This window comes from Somniosus microcephalus, chromosome 3 (genome assembly GCF_052327205.1).
Source record: "Somniosus microcephalus isolate GS21.2 chromosome 3, FLI_Smic_1.0, whole genome shotgun sequence".
Lineage (NCBI taxonomy): Eukaryota > Metazoa > Chordata > Chondrichthyes > Squaliformes > Somniosidae > Somniosus > Somniosus microcephalus.
The window spans coordinates 24,405,385-24,423,843 of NC_140989.1; the positions used below are offsets into that span (position 1 = coordinate 24,405,385).

The 18,459-nt window shown below is 44.4% G+C and overlaps 1 protein-coding gene across 2 annotated transcripts in view; it reads left to right on the forward strand.

The window, feature by feature from the left end:
* The window catches only part of LOC147120909 (kinesin-like protein KIF13B), a 210,350-nt gene that overhangs the window by 172,872 nt on the left and 19,019 nt on the right, over positions 1 to 18,459 (forward strand). Inside the window, exons 31-36 of one of the 2 annotated variants that reach the window (XM_085979421.1) lie at positions 802 to 978; positions 3,612 to 3,704; positions 6,678 to 6,830; positions 12,910 to 12,987; positions 15,853 to 15,906; positions 18,049 to 18,166. In XM_085979421.1, coding sequence (XP_085835547.1) covers positions 802 to 978; positions 3,612 to 3,704; positions 6,678 to 6,830; positions 12,910 to 12,987; positions 15,853 to 15,906; positions 18,049 to 18,166 — 673 coding nt within the window. The remainder of the gene's footprint in view (positions 1 to 801; positions 979 to 3,611; positions 3,705 to 6,677; positions 6,831 to 12,909; positions 12,988 to 15,852; positions 15,907 to 18,048; positions 18,167 to 18,459) is intronic. The other variant, XM_085979428.1, reaches the window with a different exon arrangement.

Consider the following 18,459-nt stretch of genomic DNA (forward strand, 5'->3'; position numbering starts at 1 on the left):
ATTGAGCTTATATGTTAGTCCCTAACTTGTGACTGAACGATAGTGTCCTATGCGGAGCACCACTGTCCAAAGCTCATCTCAGTGAGAATGGCCCGGAATTTGCGGTTAGTGGCGAAACAAGGGCATTCGCCGCTGGTCCCGAAGTATGATTCGCACAAGGATCTCACGAACTCTGTGTCGAGAACTTCGGGTTCTCTTGACATTCAATTCAAATCAACAAAGTATAGTGGGGATCCCCTTGTGCGAGCTGTCTAAGCAGCCAATCAAAACGCAAAATTCTCATAGACAGCGAACAAGGAAATGAGTAAGCTCTTAAAATTCTAATTTTTAAAAAATGTTAGAGAGAGCAAAAAAAGATTGGGGCTCTCGCATGGGGAAAAGGCAAACCTGAAATAAATATGGACAAACTTTTTTTTAAAAATTACACAGACTGCCGGCTCGGTGGAGGGTGGAATGGGGGGGGGGGGGGGGGAGATGTGGGGAGTTGCGCAGCGCAGCCTGTTTCGGAGTTGTCAATGACAGACCGCAACTTCAGGATTTCCTGGTATGTGCCAAATCCAGAAGTTGTGGTCAGTTTCAAAGGCAGAATGACAGCGAATGTTGCCAATTCGCCGTCATCCCAATCGCAAATTTCGGGCCATTACTGCTTTGAAATCATTCCCTGGTATCTGGTAAAGTTTTATAATGTCTACTGTTTCATATTTGGACTTTTCCTTTTTAGTAATTTGCTGTAAGATGGACTAGGAATTTATACGTGGTAAATGCTACATACTGATTCATTCTTTAAATTGTTTCCAAAAGGTGAAAGCAGAGGCTTCCTGGGACTCCAATGTCCATAACTGTGCGTCCCTGAGCAAAGGGACTCCAGCTGACGAACGGGTTTTCCTCATCGTGAAGACGGTGGTGCAGCTTAGCCATCCCGCCGACATGCAGCTGGTGTTACGCAAGCGCATCTGTGTAAACGTCTACAGCCGACAGGTACAGTCGGGAAACATAGAAGATAGGAGCAGGAGTAGGCCATTCGGCCCCTCGAGCCTGCTCCGCCATTCAATGAGATCATGGCTGATCATCCAAATTCAGTACCCTGTCCCTGCCTTCTCCCCATATCCCTTGATCCCTTTAGCCTGAAGAAATATATCCAACTCCTTCTTGAATATATTTAATGAATTGGCCTCAACTGCCCTGTGTGGCAGAGAATTTCACAGGTTCACCACTCTCTGGGTGAAGAAATTCCTCCTCATCTCTGTCGTAAATGGCTTACCCCTTATCCTTAGACTGTGACCCCTGGTTCTGGACTCCCTGGCCATCGGGAACATCCTTCCTGCATCTAGTCTGTCTAGTCCTGTTAGAATTTTATAAGTTTCAATGAGATCCCCTCTCATTCTTCTAAACTCCAGCGAGTATAAGCCCAATCGACCCAATCTCTCCTCATACGTCATTCCTGCCATCCCAGGTATCAGTCTGGTGAATCTTCGTTGCACTCCCTCCATGGCAAGAACATCCTTCCTCAAATAGGGCGACCAAAACTGCACACAATACTCAAGGTGTGGTCTCACCAAGGCTCTGTACAACTGCAACAAGACATCCTTGTTCCTGTACTCGAACCCTCTCGCTACGAAGGCCAACATACCATTTGCCTTCTTAACCGCCTGCTGCGCCTGCATACTTACCTTCAGCGACTGGTGCACAAGGACACCCAGGTCTCATTGCACTTCCCCTTCTCCCAATCTATTGCCATTCAGATAATAATCTGCCTTCATGTTTTTGCCACCAAAGTGGATAACCTCGCATTTATCCACATTGGGCAGATGCATGGCAGTTGCAGTATAATCACCCAACCTGTCCAAATCATACTGGAGTTTCTCGGCATCCTCCTCGCAGCACACACGCCCACCCAGCTTTGTGTCGTCTGCAAACTTGGAAATATTACATCTAGTTCCCTCGTCTAGATCATTAATATATATTGTGAATAGCTGGGGTCCTAAAACCGATCCCTGTGATACCCCACTCGTCACTGCCTGCCACTCGGAAAAAGACCCGTTTATTCCAACTCTTTGCTTCCTGTCTGCCAACCAGTTCTCTATCCAAGTCAGTACCTTGCCCCCAATCCCATGTGCCTTAACTTTACATGCTAATCTCTTATGCGGGACCTTATCGAAAGCCTTCTGAAAGTCCAAATACACCACATCCACTGGTTCTCCCTTATCTATTCTACCAGTTACTTCCTCAAAAAATTCCAGTAGATTAGTCGAGCATGATTTACCTTTTGTAAATCCATGTTGACTTTGTCCGATCGTGTCACTGTTTTCCAAGTGCTCTGCTGTTACATCTTTTATAATGGACTCTAGCATTTTCCCCACTATCGATGTCAGGCTTACCGGTCTATAATTCCCCTTTTTCTCTCTACCACCTTTTTTGAATAGTGGGGTAACATTAGCTACCCTCCAATCCATGGGAACTGTTTCAGAGTCTAGAGAATTTTGGAAGATGACCAGCAATGCACCTACTATTTCTAGGGCCACTTCCTTAAGTACCCTAGGATGTAGATTATCAGGCCCTGGGGATTTATCAGCCTTCAATCCCGTCAATTTCCCTAACACCATTTCCCTACAAATACTGATTTCATTCAGTTCCTCCCTCCCTTTAGACCCTATGTTCTCTGACATCTCTGGGAGGTTATTTGTGTCCTCCTTTGTGAAGACAGAACCAAAGTATGTATTTAATTGGTCAGCCATTTCTTTGTTCCCCATTATAAATTCCCCTGATTCTGACTGCAAGGGACCTACACTTGACTTCACCAATCTTTTTCTCTTCACATATCTATAGAAGCTTTTACAGTCAGTTTTTATGTTCCCTGAAAGTTTACTCTCATACTCTATTTCCCCCCTCTTAATTAATCCCTTTGTCCTCCTTTGCTGAATCCTAAACTGCTCCCAATCCTCAGGTTTGCTGCTTTTTCTGGCCAATTTATATGTCCTCTCCTTGGATCTTATGCTATCCCTAATTTCCCTTGTTAGCCACGGTTGAGTCACCTTTTTTGTTTTATTTTTATGCCAAACGGGGATGAACAAATTCTATAGTTTATCCATGCGATCTTTAAATGTTTGCCATTGCCTATCCACCGTCAACCCTTTGAGTAACATTCCCCAATCAATCCTACCCAACTCGCTCCTCAGACCATCGTAGTTTCCTTTATTTAAATTCAGGACCCTAGTCTCTGAGTCAAATACTTCATTCTCCATCTTAATGAAGAATTCGATCATATTATGATCGCTCTGCCCCAAGGGGCCTCGCACTGCAGAAGTCATCAAGTGGTCTTGATAAAATTAGAGAGTTTTCCTCATTTTACTTAGTTCCTGGATTCAGTGCAGAAAGTAGGGGTGAATTCAAAATGGCGAGCAGGCTAATTCTAATTGAATGTTTAAGACAGGCCGCCCAGCTGGCTCAGTTTATAAAGGCACTGCCCAGTGTGAAATGTGCCATTCAGACTCCTGGTCTGTGGTGTTCATATAGTTTGGGTTGATTTGCAACTACTGCCTGATCTGGATGGACTGGGGTGGAACATATTGATATGCATATTTTATATTTAAAAAGTATATATATAATTTCAGAGTTTTGCACAAAACTTCTTGAGAAGAATGTCCTACAGAAGTACACTTAATGCGTGTGGAGTGACCTTTGAGATAGTTTCCAATATTCCAGAGGTACGTAAGTGATCAGTATCACGGCTTGATGTTTTGTGGGTTTAAAAAAAAAAAGAAATGTAACCCTTTACGACTGCTGTTTGTGGATATTGCATAACAGGATTTTCAGACAAAATGATATTCTGTGTCTGTGTATGTTGTAAATAATGAAAGGAATGCCCCAGGGAAGACTGATTAACAAAAATGTGTAATGCTGCCTGCATGTCTAGATAAAACATTAGCTGCATGTAATGTATACACTAATCAAAAGTTATTTTAGGGCAGTGTGGAAGTCACGCTGTGGAACTCATGAAGGGTTTTGATAGAGTAGATAGGGAGGAACTGTTTCCACTGGCAGGAAGGTCGGTAACTAGAGGGCACGGATGCAAGATAATTAGCAAAAGAACCAAGGGGGCGATGAGCAATTAATTTTCTGCATCAAGTTATGATCTGGAATGCACTACCTGAAAGGGGTGGTGGAAGCAGATTCAATAGTAACTTTCAAAAGGGAATTGGATATATACTTGAAATGGAAACATTTACAGGGCTATGGGGCAAGAGCAGGGGAGTGGGACTAATTGGATAGCTCTTTCAGAGAGCCGGCACAGGCACGATGGGCCGAATGGCCTCCTTCTGTGCTGTAAGATTCTATAACTCGGCACTCTGCATTCTCACATCATTCTGTCATTCTTTTGCTTCGAACATAACTGCAGGGAGACTGCAATAACCACTAAATGCAAAGTAAGTGATTATAAATGCAGGTAAGTTTAAACTTTCTGTGTGATGTGCATTCTTCTGGGTCATGAAACAACTCCAGAGCGTAACTTGCTTCTTGGGGGAAGCTACCCTAACTGAAAAGTGCACACACACACCTTGATGACCCATTAGAGAGCCGTCACTCACATGTAGAGAATTCTGACCCATATCTCTATCCTGTGGAGGCAGGTAGAGTGTCAACAGCTGCATCAGTTCACTGTCACTTTAATTCTCCGCTTCACTCCCACTCTGATCTCTCTGTCCTCGGCCTATTACATTGTTCCAACGAAGCTCAATGTAAGCTCGAGGAACAGCACCTCATCTTTCGATTGGGCACTTTACAGCCTTCTGGACTCAACATCGAGTTCAACAATTTCAGATAATAATCCCTGCACCCATTTTTCATGCTATATGATTTTGCCATTCACATTTGCAACATTTTATCTTTCCTGCCTCTTACATAAGCACAATATGTTCTTTCAATTCCTTCCTCCCCTCCTAAACCCCCCCGCCCCCCTGCACCTGCTTAATATCTGTTACATCTCCAGCTTTCTCCAGTTTTGATGAAGGGTCCCAGACCTGAAACGTTAACTATGTTTTTCTCTCCACGGATGCTGTCTGGCCTGCTGAGTATTTCCAGCATTTTCTGTTATTTCAGATTTCCAGCATCCGCAGTATTTTGCTATTCTATAACTTTACAGCATAAACAAAATGCACCAAAGCCTTTGGTTTATTCTCATCTAATTTCCTTTTGGAAGTTACTATTGAATCTGCTTCCACCACCCTTTCACTCCAGATCATCGTAACTCGCTGCGTTTAAAAAAAAATTCTCTTCATCTCTCCTTGTTCTTTTGCCAATTACCTTAAATCTGTGTCCTCTGGTTAACAATCCTCCTGCCAGAACAATTTCTCCCTATCGACCCTATCAAAATCCTTCATAATGGCCCAGAAATTCGGGTTTGAGGCTTCCCGCGGGTGCAAGCCCCCGACCTGCACTTACCTAGCGCGCCGGCCGTTGAGCTGTGGGCCCGCGTGGGATTCCGATCCTGGGCCTCCTCCAACTGCCGGCGTGCAGTGCTTGCGTATCCCAGGGGCGCAGTTAGTTCGAAGCGTCCCCATGGATCACGTGGGCCATGGAGAGCAAATCGGAGCAGGGAATGCTCCATTCATAAGTTTGACAGGAAGAGCTGTCAAAACTTATAAATACGGCCCCAAAACATCACCAGATCTTCAAATAATTTTTTTTTTTAAATCACATTTTTAAAATAAACTATAAACTACATGAAATAACTATTTTAAACAATAATTTAAATTTTTGAAAAAAATAATTTTATCTTCTAACGGGGCTAAAAGTAAACTTACCTTGCTTTAAAGTATTTAAAAATAATAAACCTGTGGAAAAAATGTTTGAATTTTAATTAATTCACCACTTGCCTTGCTTTTTAAATGTGTAAATTCTGCAGACTTACTCTCCCGGGAAAACCTGCAAAAAAAACGGAAGTTCGACGTGCACGCGCAGCCTCCCCCGCACACGCGTTCGAACTCTGAACCCCTTCATTCAGGGGAACGGAAGTGCCGGTTTCCCGCGCATGCGCAGTGCATGCATGAAACCAGCACTTCCATCGGGCTTACGGGTGAGTACCCCATGCGTACTCACCCGTGGAGACCCGAATTTCTGGGCCATTATTGAACACCTCTATTAAATCTCCCCATAACCTCTAAGAAGAACAATCCTAGCTTCTCCAGTCTTTCCACATAACTGAAGCCGCTCAGCCCTGGTACTATTCTAGTAAACCCCTTCTCCAAGGCCGTGACATTTTCCCTAAAGTGTGTTGCCTAGGATTGGACACACTACTCCGGCTGAGACCTAAGCAGTGATTTATAATGGTTTAGCGCAACGTCCTTGCATTTGCCCCCTCTGCCTCTATCTGACTTCTGGTGAAGCTGAAGAGTTTGTGTTTCTACTTTTCCTCTTAACGAAGTCCTCTGACACTAGGGAGAAGCTAGACTGACGGTTTTTCATGTGCCTGAGTGATCAGTATTGAAGGTGCAGCCTGATCAGAGCACTATATGGCTTTAGAGCACAGCCTGCGATTTTACTGACAATTAATATGATCAAAAAATCTGATTTAGCAGAAACTAAAATAAAAGCTCTTTTAAAATTTTTTTTCATGATTTGTCTTCGGACAAGATTGTGGGTAGTGTGAATGATTTGGGCTTTTCCTTTCTGTTTCCCAGGATGCCCAGGCGTCTGAGGACCGCGAAACTCTGGCACGAATGGCAGCAGAGTTGGAAAATGCGGAGTCTGCCGAGAAAGAAGCATACATCGAGAAGTACCTCCGCAGTGTACTGGCAGTGGAGAATATCCTCACTCTAGACCGTCTGCGTCAGGTGAGTTTTGCCAAGAGGAAAGAAACTGATCAGGCTCATGTTTTCCCTCTCTTCAATTTCCGTTTTTAAAACTTGTGGACATACTACCTTTTAGTACTTGTGCACCTGCATGGGGTCTGCACAAGCATGGAAGGTTAAAGTTCAGAAAAAGGGGGACTGAAATGTAAGCAAGGTTTAGTATTAAAATAGTTGCCAGACGTTATTTTTGTTTTTTAATTTTGGTCGCCTTATCTGAGGAAGGATGTTCTTGTCATGGAAGGAGTGCAGCGAAGATTCACCAGACTGATACCTGGGATGGCAGGAATGACGTATGAGGAGAGATTGGGTCGATTGGGCTTATACTCGTTGGAGTTTAGAAGAATGAGAGGGGATCTCATTGAAACTTATAACATTCTGACAGGACTGGACAGACTAGATGCAGGAAGGATGTTCCCGATGGTCGGGGAGTCCAGAACCAGGGGTCACAGTCTAAGGATAAGGGGTAAGCTATTTAGGACAGAGATGAGGAGTAATTTCTTCACCCAGAGAGTGGTGAACCTGTGGAATTCTCTACCACAGAAGGCAGTAGAGGCCAATTCATTAAATATATTCAAGAAGGAGTTAGATATATTTCTTAAGGCTAAAGGGATATGGGGAGAAGGCAGGGACAGGGTACTGAATTTGGATGATCAGCCATGATCTCATTGAATGGCGGAGCAGGCTCGAGGCGCTGAATGGCCTACTCCTGCTCCTATCTTCTATGTTTCTATTACAGTGGAACCTCAATTATCCATTGTGTTGGAGCTGGCTCCCCGGCACATAATCGAAGCTGGTGGATAATGAAGTGTAAATTGCTGTACGCTGCTCCGCTTCTCCCCACCCTTCTTCAGCCCCCTCCAGTAACACTTGTCTCTTGTTATTTCTGCCCGATAAGATTAGCTGGGGCTGTGCGGCTGATCTTCCAGTTCATGGCTTTCCAGTGCACTCGCCTGAGACTTGAGCGGCCAGACCTGCGGAAGATTTGAGAGAGCTGATCCAAAGGGGAGCTATGAACTGGTGGATCAGCTGTGTGTTGTCAGTGGATCTATCCAGCTGGGCACCAATAAAACAGTAGGCCCCAGCTCCTAGATCATGAAATCTCAGCTAATCAAAGTTTCAATGTAGTAGTGATTGATTTTTAGTTCAGTCAGGAGGCAGAGATGGTGGGGCAGGGGAAGTGAGTGTGTGAACGTCGTCAGTAGGAGCATAAAGGGCAAGACTGGAGTATGAGCCACCAATCATTGGACAGGTGCACTTTGAGGTATAAAATCTGTTGCTAAATTGCAGTTGTGCAGAGGTTTTATTGGGTGTGAGCCTGGCATGGGACTTGCACATCAGTGCTGGCAGTCTGTTGTAAAAAAAAAAAAAAAAAATTAAATCTGGAATATATACGTTTTTTTCTACAAGTTGTTTTTGTGTGTTTTTAACTCTTCTGAACTTTTAGCTCCCATTTGCCATCACTGTCTAAGCAAAATGTTATTTTTTAATGGAGTTGTTCATCCATTTATCTGTGTAGATTGGTGTCTGGCATCAACATTTTAAAACTGTCAGATGTTCGCCAAATGTCCTAAGCTTCTGTTTCTCTCAAGGCACTGACTCCCTTTTTACGATGGCACTGTCTGAACCATCCACATGTTCATAGTGTGTCTGTCAGCATTCTGCATTTGAATATTAGCTTGTCCTTTTCCATGCTACTCTAAGGATGAGATATTCTTATCCTGGTATATCTTGAACCGTTGCAAGGGAGAAAGAACAACCTGGAACTTAAGTTGTTGCAAATGCAACACAAAGACCAAAGAGTTCACTGGGACTAAACTATTATGATTGTTTTTTATTCATTCATGGGATGTGGATTGTCCATCCCTAGTTGCCCTTGAGATGGTGGTGGTGAGCCGCCTTCTTGAACCGTTGCAGTCCGTATGGTGAAGGTACTCCCACAGTGCTGTTAGGGAGGGAGTTCCAGGATTTTGACCCAGTGACCCTGAAGGATCGGCAATATACTTCCAAGTCAGGATGGTGTGTGACTTGGAGGGGAACTTGGCGGTGATGGTGTTCCCATGCGCCTGCTGCCCTTGTCCTTCCAGGTGGAAGAGGTCACGGGTTTGGGAGGTGCTGCCGAAGAAGCCTTGGCAAGTTGCTGCAGTGCATCTTGTAGATGGTACACACTGCAGCCACGGTATGCCGGTGGTGGAGGGAGTGAATGTTTTCGGTGGTAGATGGGGTGCCGATCAAGCGGGTTGCTTTGCCCTGGATGGTGTCGAGCTTCTTGAGTGTTGTTGGAGCTGCACTCATCCAGGCAAGTGGAGACTATTCCATCACACTCCTTACATGCGCCTTGCAGATGGTGGAAAGGGTTTGGGGAGTCAGGAGGTGAGACACTCGCCGCAGAATACTCAGCTTCTGACCTGCTCTTGTTGCCACAGTATTTATGTGGCTGGTCCAGTTAAGTTTCTGGTCAATGGTGACCCCCAGGATGTTAATGGTGAGGGATTCATAAAAACATAGAAGATAGGAGCAGGAGTAGGCCATTCGGCCCCTCGAGCCTGCTCCGCCATTCAGTGCGATCATGGCTGATCATCCAAATTCAGTACCCGGTCCCTGCTTTCTCCCCATACCCCTTGATCCCTTTAGCCTTAAGGAATATATCCAATTCCTTCTTGAATCTATTTAATGTATTGGCCTCTACTGCCTTCTGTGGTAGAGAATTCCACAGATTCACCACTCTCTGGGTGAAGAAATTCCTCCTCATTTCTGTCCTAAATGGCCTATCCCTTATCCTTAGACTGTGACCCCTGGTTCTGGACTCCCCGACCATCGGGAACATCCTTCCTGCATCTAGTCTGTCCAGTCCTGTCAGAATTTTATAAGTTCCAATGAGATCCCCTCTCATTCTTCTAAACTCCAGCGAGTACAAGCCCAATCGACCCAATCTCTCCTCCTACATCATTCCTGCCATCCCAGGTATCAGCCTGGTGAATCTTCGCTGAACTCCTTCCATGGCAAGAATATTCTTCCTCAGATAAGGCGACCAAAACTGCACACAATACTCAAGGTGTGGTCTCACCAAGGCCCTGTACAACTGCAGCAAGACATCCTTGTTCCTGTACTCAAACCCTCTCGCTACGAAGGCCAACATACCATTTGCCTTCTTAACCGCCTGCTGCACCTGCATGCTTACCTTCAGCGACTGGTGCACAAGGACACCCAGGTCTCGTTGCACTTCCCCTTCTCCCAATCTATGGCCATTCAGATAATAATCTGCCTTCCTGTTTTTGCCACCAAAGTGGATAACCTCACATTTTTCCACGTTATATTGCATCTGCCATGCTTTTGCCCAATCACCCAACCTGTCCCAATCATCCTGGAGTTTCTCTGCATCCTCCTCACAGCACACACGCCTACCCAGCTTTGTGTCGTCTGCAAATTTGGAGATATTACATCTAGTTCCCTTGTCTAGATCATTAATATATATTGTGAATAGCTGGGGTCCAAGGACCGATCCCTGCGGTACCCCACTAGTCACTGCCTGCCACTTGGAAAAAGACCCGTTTATTCCAACTCTTTGCTTTCTGTCTGCCAACCAGTTCTCTATCCAAGTGAATACCTTGCCCCCAATCCCATGTGCCTTAACTTTACACGCTAATCTCTTATGCGGGACCTTATCAAAAGTCTTATGAAAGTCCAAATGCACCACATCCACTGGTTCTCCCTTACCTATTTTACCAGTTAGATCCTCAAAAAATTCTACGATGGTAATGTCGTTGAATGTCAAGGGGTGGTGGTTAGACTCTCGCTTGTTGGAGATAGTCATTGCATGGCACTTGTGTGGCGCGAATGTTACCTGCCACGTATCAGCCCAAGCCTGAATGTCGTCCAGGTCTTGTTGCATGCGGCCATAGACTGCTTCATTATCTGAGGAGTTGCGAATGGCACTGAACACTGTGCAGTCATCGGCAAACACCCCCATTTCTGACCTTCTGTTGGAGGGAAGGTCATTGAAGCAGCTGAAGATGGCTGGGCTAGAGGTGAGAAAGGGAAGAAAAGAGAGGGGTGAAGCTACTGGTGGAGAAAATCTTGGAGTAGTGGGTAGTGCATTTTCTTTCTAGCTGCTGAAAATCTACTTGTGACTCTGTACTTAAATTCAGTTCACCAAAAGAAGACTGGCCTATGGTATTTGTTTGTCGGGCATGTGGAAACTGGAGCTCTTTAACAAGTAAACAGAGCCCAGTAGACATGCACTAGATCATCAAACAAAATCAATTCACAGCAGAAAATTGGGCAGATGGAATTCACCAACTTCTACTTCCATTGGCCATCTCAAACTCTCAACAGCTTGCATTTATATAGCACCTTTAAAATAATGAACATTCAAAGGAGAGAGAGCAGACATGAGGTGTAGTGTCCAAAAACATGGTTTTAAAGATCGGGAGCTGCAGTTGACTTTTAACGGTGGTAATAAAAATAGAAAAACAAAGTTGTTCAGGGAGCTGGTTCCAGAAAGCAAGTCCTGAGATGTCTGAAAGCTTTGAGCGGAGCAAGGGAGTTGGAGGAATTAAAGTTACAGAACAGGACATAGAGCTGGAAGAGGAACTAGATGTAATATCTCCAAGTTTGCAGATGACACAAAGCTGGGTGGGCGTGTGTGCTGTGAGGAGGATGCCGAGAAACTCCAGTACAATTTGGACAGGTTGGGTGATTGGGCAGAAGCATGGCAGATGCACTATAACGTGGATAAATGCGAGGTTATCCACTTTGGTGTCAAAAACAGGAAGGCAGATTATTATCTGAATGGCAATAGATTGGGAGAAGGGGAAGTGCAACGAGACCTGGGTGTCCTTGTGCACCAGTCGCTGAAGGTAAGCATGTAGGTGCAGCAGGCGGTTAAGAAGGCAAATGGTATGTTGGCCTTCGTAGCGAGAGGGTTTGAGTACAGGAACAAGGATGTCTTGCTGCAGTTGTACAGGGCCTTGGTGAGACCACATCTTGAGTATTGTGTGCAGTTTTGGTCGCCTTATCTGAGGAAGGATGCTCTTGCCATGGAGGGAGTTCAGCGAAGATTCACCAGGCTAATACCTGGGATGGCAGGAATGACGTATGAGGAGAGATTGGGTCGATTGGGCTTATACTCACTGGAGTTTAGAAGAATGAGAGGGGATCTCATTGAAACTTGTAAAATTCTGACAGGATTGGACAGACTAGTTGCAGGAAGGATGTTCCCGATGGTTGGGGAGTCCAGAACCAGGGGTCACAATCTAAGGATAAGGGGTAAGCCATTTAGGACAGAAATGAGGAGGAATTTCTTCACCCAGAGAGTGGTGAACCTGTGGAATTCTCTACCACAGCAGGCTCGAGAGGCCGAATGGCCTACTCCTGCTCCTATCTTCTATGTTTCTAGGTTGCAGTGTGAGGTGAAGCTACTGAGGAATTTGTAGACCAGCGTAAGGACATTGGAGGGCAGGGAACCAACGGAGATTAGCAAGGATGGAATTAGAGTGGAGCAAAATCAGCTGGAGTTTTTTTTTTCTCCACATTTCTTTTCGGCAAGGGTATTAAGTGATATGGAAACAAGACGGGTAAATGGAGTTAAGATACAGATCAGCCATGATCTAATTGAATGGTGGAACAGGCTCGAGTGGCTGAATGGCCTACTCCTGTTCCTACGCTGCCCAGGGACTCCTGCTGAAAAGTGTATTTGTTGGATGAGAACAGAATTTGGCTCAACGTGATGCTTTCCCCCTCCACCCCCATTTTTCTGCCCAATTGGTTGAATAGCCTACAAGCGCCTGTGGTTAAGGGCTCACATACAAAGCTGCATGGTGAGAAGCTGATCAGCATTCGTGGAATTGTACTCCAGCAGGGCAGTGCTAACAGGAGAGAAGGAGGAGGGAAATTGGCAAAAGAAGTAGACATATTGAAAGGCTTGCTGCTTGCTTGCTTCTTATGTGATGAACTCTTCCATTTACATTGTGGAGCTGCAGATTTCTCTTTCTGTCGTGTTGTCTGGTCTTGTCTTTGTCTTGATGCCATGTTGTGTTGTTTCTTTGCTGTGTTTTGTGAACAGGAAGTTGCAGTAAAAGAACAATTAAATGCAAAGCGTAAACTGACCAGAAGGTGCATCAGCTCTCCAAACGTCAACCGGGTATGACTCCAGAAGTTATTTTTCCTCCGCGCCTGTGTGTGTGGCTAGGACTGGAATGTGCTTTACACCATGTTTCCAGGAGTATCGTTCTTCAGTCTGTCAATTTGAGACTGCTAGCTTAGCACCAAAAGTTAATAAACTTGAGGAAAGTTCCATGTGATGGATTTTTGTCCAGTTCAACTGTCCCAAGATTCATTTCACTTGAGACCTTTGAATGTCAGGATGTGGGCAACATCTCACCCGTTAGTGTAGGTTTGATGGAAATGTCAACTTTGCTTGAAAAAGGTAGGATTGCATTACGGTGTTTAGCTATGACTTCAGGGGCCAGCTTTAAGCTGACTCTCCAAAGTGGGCCCTTCAAAATAAATGAAAGATTTAGTTCAGGTAATCAGGGGGTAAACTCTTTTCATTGACCAGTGTGTCGGTAACTAGAGGACATTAATTTACGGACATCACCAAGAGAATGAAGGGAGAGGCTAGGAGAATTTTTTTTTACATATGGGCTTGTTAGAATGTGGAATGTCCTATCAGAAACAGTGGTGAAAGCAGAATCCATAATAGCTTTTCAAAGGTAAGTGGATAAATGTTTGATTATTTAAAAAAATTAAAGAGAGTGTGGGGGAAGGGCAGAGTCGTAGAACTAAGTGGCTAGCTCTTTCAGAGAGCCGATACAGGTGTGACAGACCCCCTGGCTTCCTTCTGTGCTGTAAGATTCTATGAATGAAGCATCATTTGCTGGTCATTGAACTGCTAATGCAGCGTAAGCAATGCAGCAAAATATTGCAATAAAAATCTCATCATGTCGTTGGCAAAGTTGACATGAAGTGTTACCACGGAGAATAATGAACTGAGAGCAGTTACAAGGGAAATGGTCAATGTCCTTGCCGAATGATGATGCTGACACAAGGAATCGAAATTGTGATGTCCCCGCTGCCAATTTATTGTAAAATATTAATCGTATCTACTGGGAAAATATTGTGTGCCCAGTATATCTATGAACATAAACTCCAGAGTGAGAAAAGTCCATTCAGCCCATCAAGGCCAATATATCAAGAGCCCTTGCATGATTATTTTATTGTGGACTTTCCCCACACAACACCAAGTTCTGACCCCTACCTCCCTTCTGCTATTTTAACAAGCACTTTAATATGTTTATTAAAAATACTGCACAATACAATTTCAACCCCTCCGATCTTTCTCACTGTCACAGTCCAGGTTTGAACATAACATAAGAAATAGGAGCAGGAGTCGGCCATTCGGCCCTTCGAGCCTGCTCCGCCATTCAATGAGATCATGGCTGATCTTCTGCCTCAACTCCATTCACCGGCCCTATCGCCATATCCCTTGATGCCCTTACTAGTCAGAAATCTATCGACTTCTGTTTTGAATATACCCAATGACTGAGCCTCCACTGCCCTCTGGGGTAGAGAATTCCAAAGATTCACCACCCTCTGTGTGAAGAAATTTCTTCTCATCTCAGTCCTGAATGGCCTACCCTTTATCCTGAGGCTGTGGCCCCTGGTTCTAGACTCCCCAGCCAGGGGAAACATTCTCCCAGCATCCACCCTGTCGAGCCCTGTAATAATTTTGTATGCTTCAATGAGATCCCCTCTCATTCTTCTGAATTCAAGAGAATGCAGGCCTAGTTTACTCAATCTCTTCTCATACGACAGTCCCGCCATCCCAGGAATTAATCTTGTGAACCTTCGTTGTACTCCCTCTATGGCAAGTATATCCTTCCTTAGGTAAGGAGACCAAAATTGTACACAGTACTCCAGGTGTGGTCTCACCAAGGCCCTATATAATTGGAGTAAGACTTCTTTACTCCTGTACTCAATTCCTCTTGTAATGAAGGCCCGCATACCATTTGCCTTCCTAATGGCTTGCTGCACCTGCACATTCACTTTCAGTGACTCATGTACAAGGACACCCAGGTCCCTTTGAACATCTGCAGTCCCCAATCTTTCACTGTTTAGGAAATACTCTGCCTTTCTGTTTTTTCTACCAAAGTGGATAACTTCACATTTATTCACATTACATTCCATCTGCCATGTACTCGCCCACTCACTGAGCCTGCCGAGATCCCCTTGAAGCCTCTTCACATCCTCTTCACAACTGACACTGCCACCTAGCTTTGTATCATCAGCAAATTTGGAAATGTTACATTTAGTCCTCTCATCCAAATCTTGTGTGGGACCTTATCGAAGGCCTTCTGAAAATCCAGATACACCACATCTACCGGTTCCCCTTTGTCTACTCCACTAGTTACATCCTCAACTCCAGTAGGTTTGTCAAACAGGATTTCCCTTTCATAAATCCATGTTGACTCTGCCCAATCTTACTATTAGTTTCGAAGTGCCCAGTTATTGCATCCTTTATAATAGATTCCAGCATTTTCCCAACTACTGATGTGAGGCTAACAGGTCTGTAGTTCCCCGTTTTCTCTCTCCCTCCTTTCTTAAATAGCGGGGTTACATTTGCTATCCTCCAATCTGCAGGAACCGTTCCAGAATCTAAAGAATGTTGGAAGATGACAACCAATGCATCCACTATCCCAATGGCCACCTCTTTCAAAACCCTAGGATGTAGGTCATCCGGTCCTTGGGATTTATCGCCTTTTAGTCCCATTAATTTTGCTAGTACTGTTTTTTTTACTAATAGTTTCTTTAAGTTCCACATTCTCGCCACACCCTTGGTTTTCTCGTATTTCTGGGAGGTTTTTTGTGTCTTCCTCCGTGAAGACAGAAACAAAGTATTTATTTAATTTCTCTGGTAGTTTGCATGTTCTGACCTATCCTGATACCTTAATAGTTTTCACTTGGAGCTGAAATAACTTGTGCTTCTTTTGAACCTTTGCATTTAAAGTTGTCTGGGAGCCGTCACGACCTTAGTGCAAGATCAAGTCTTGAACGTAACAAGGTAACTACATTCCTGCAATTCGTATAACACAGAGCATTTATTAAATTATGGAATTATTAAACTGCACCAAGGAATAACTTCTGAATAATCAAACCTTGACATTTTTAGTTAATTCCTACATCTCTACTGCATGGTGAACTTACAGTTGGGAGTGGTACAATTCCGGTTAAATGTATCCCAGCACATGCTGGGAAGGTAAGCATGCAGGTGCAGCAGGCGGTTAAGAAGGCAAATGGTATGTTGGCCTTCGTAGCGAGAGGGTTCAAGTACAGGAGCAAGGATGTCTTGCTGCAGTTGTTTCAGGGCCTTGGTGAGACCACATCTTGAGTATTGTGTGCAGTTCTGGTCGCCTTATCTGAGGAAGGATGTTCTTGCCATGGAGGGAGTTCAGCGAAGATTCACCAGACTGATACCTGGGATGGCAGGAATGACGTATGAGGAGAGATTGGGCCGATTGGGCTTATACTCGCTGGAGTTTAGAAGAATGAGAGGGGATCTCATTGAAACTTATAAAATTCTGACAGGACTGGACAGACTAGATGCAGGAAGGATGTTCCCGATGATCGGGGAGTCCAGAACCAGGGGTCACAGTCTAAGGATAAGGGGTAAGCCATTTAGGACAGAAATGAGGAGGAATTTCTTCACCCAGAGAGTGGTGAACCTGTGGAATTCTCTACCACAGAAGGCAGTAGAGGCCAATTCATTAAATATATTCAAGAAGGAGTTGGATATATTTCTTAAGGCTAAAGGGATCAAGGGATATGGGGAGAAAGCAGGGACCGGGTACTGAATTTGGATGATCAGCCATGATCGCATTGAATGGCGGAGCAGGCTCGAGGGGCCGAATGGCCTACTCCTCCTATCTTCTGTTTCTATGGTGCCATTAAGCAACAGTTGAGCACCTGGGGGATACAAGATCATGGGAGCCGTGAAGCTTTGATAAACTGTGTTCCCTCTACGAGCGATGTTCCCCGTTAAGTGGCTGCGCAGCGCTCTGGAGGTCCCGCGCAGGCTGCTTGCCGGCTTCACAATGGAAAAACAGCGCATGTGCGGAAATTTGAATGGGCCGCGCAGCCCGTTAAAGGAACTGTGCACCCCCAAAAAATTAAAGCGAACATTGCTTACGAGTATGAAATGCTTAGGCCTTTGATGCATATTGTGTTGGAAGCAGCACCCCCAATCCCCAATGGCATTGTAATTGCAATGTCCCTCGGGCACTGGCCTCCTTTTTGTTGTCAACTTGTGTTAAGGGTGCAGACAATCATCGTCAACCGATCACTGTTTGCCTGCTGAAAATTGTGTCCAGTAACCAAAGTTGGCTGCTGATTGGAAAAATGAACTTAATATCTGCACTACTCACTTCAAATATGAAGTAACTTTGCAGTTCATAGATTGGATTCATAAAATCAGCATTACTTCAAGATGAATAGAATTAAGAATCAATTAGTGGGAAGGGGCTTTTCTGGCATTCGCTCCATCAGCATTCATTGTAATTGCAGCTCCAGGTTTGATCTTGTGATGGTTAAGGATCCAGTAAATATTGAAAAAATATTTGCCTATAAAAGACTTCTTTAAATGTCTTAATATATTAATCAAAACTGTTGCAATCATTTTCTTTTTACAGTTGATTATGACATGTGCGGTGTCTTGTCCAAATTGCAGTGCTTTGGAAGTAGAATGAAAACATTGATACACTTGTGCTATTTCCTAGCTCTGATGGGAATACTGGAACTTGGGTATATGCCTTTGAATTTTGCATGGGGTGACTTACTAATCCAGACATGCACATGTTCTGTGCCTCTCTCCTCCTCTTTCCACTTAAACACACACGATCAAACACGTACACAAGTAGGGAGTGAAAGTGTTGCAGTGGCCTTGGTGCATCTTGTAGGAGTTAGTTATAGAGCCACCCCTCTTATCTAGTGTATGGTGCTCCAAGGGACTTAAATGAGAGAGTGAATGGAGAGCCTCATCTCCACCTGTGTTCCCCTTAAAAATTAGCTCAGTGCCTACATCCTGAGAAAAAGGGAAATTCTAATGTATTGTTTCTCTCATGTGCTGCTATCTTTTTTGAGGATGGCCACAAAAACATAGCTTAAAATGTTGAATGAATTTCTTTTCTTGTATATTTTCCCTGGGCAGAGTCGATGGGAGAGTCACCAGGACATATCCATGGCTGCACTGCAGTCGAACAAGAAGACACCTCCATACCGTTCCCCGGTGTCCAGGCATTCCATGCCAATCCAGTCACAAGATGCAGGTGAGAACTGGTGCAAAGATGCGACTTGGAACAGCTTTTTTTTTTCTAAGGGAATACTGCAAGAAATTTTGGGCAAGCCAAAATATCTGAATTCTGGGGATATTAAAAACAGCAGACATTCAGCTGTCACAATGCTGCTGTTTTAATGGTTTCAAAAGGCACAATGTACTTTTTAAAGAAAACTCATAATCCTAAAGAAAAGATAATTGCAGTTGGCTTGCCAGACCCACTGTCCTTTACAAACCCCCACAATAGGTCGTGGAACGTTTCTCCATTTAAGAGGAAATGCTTTC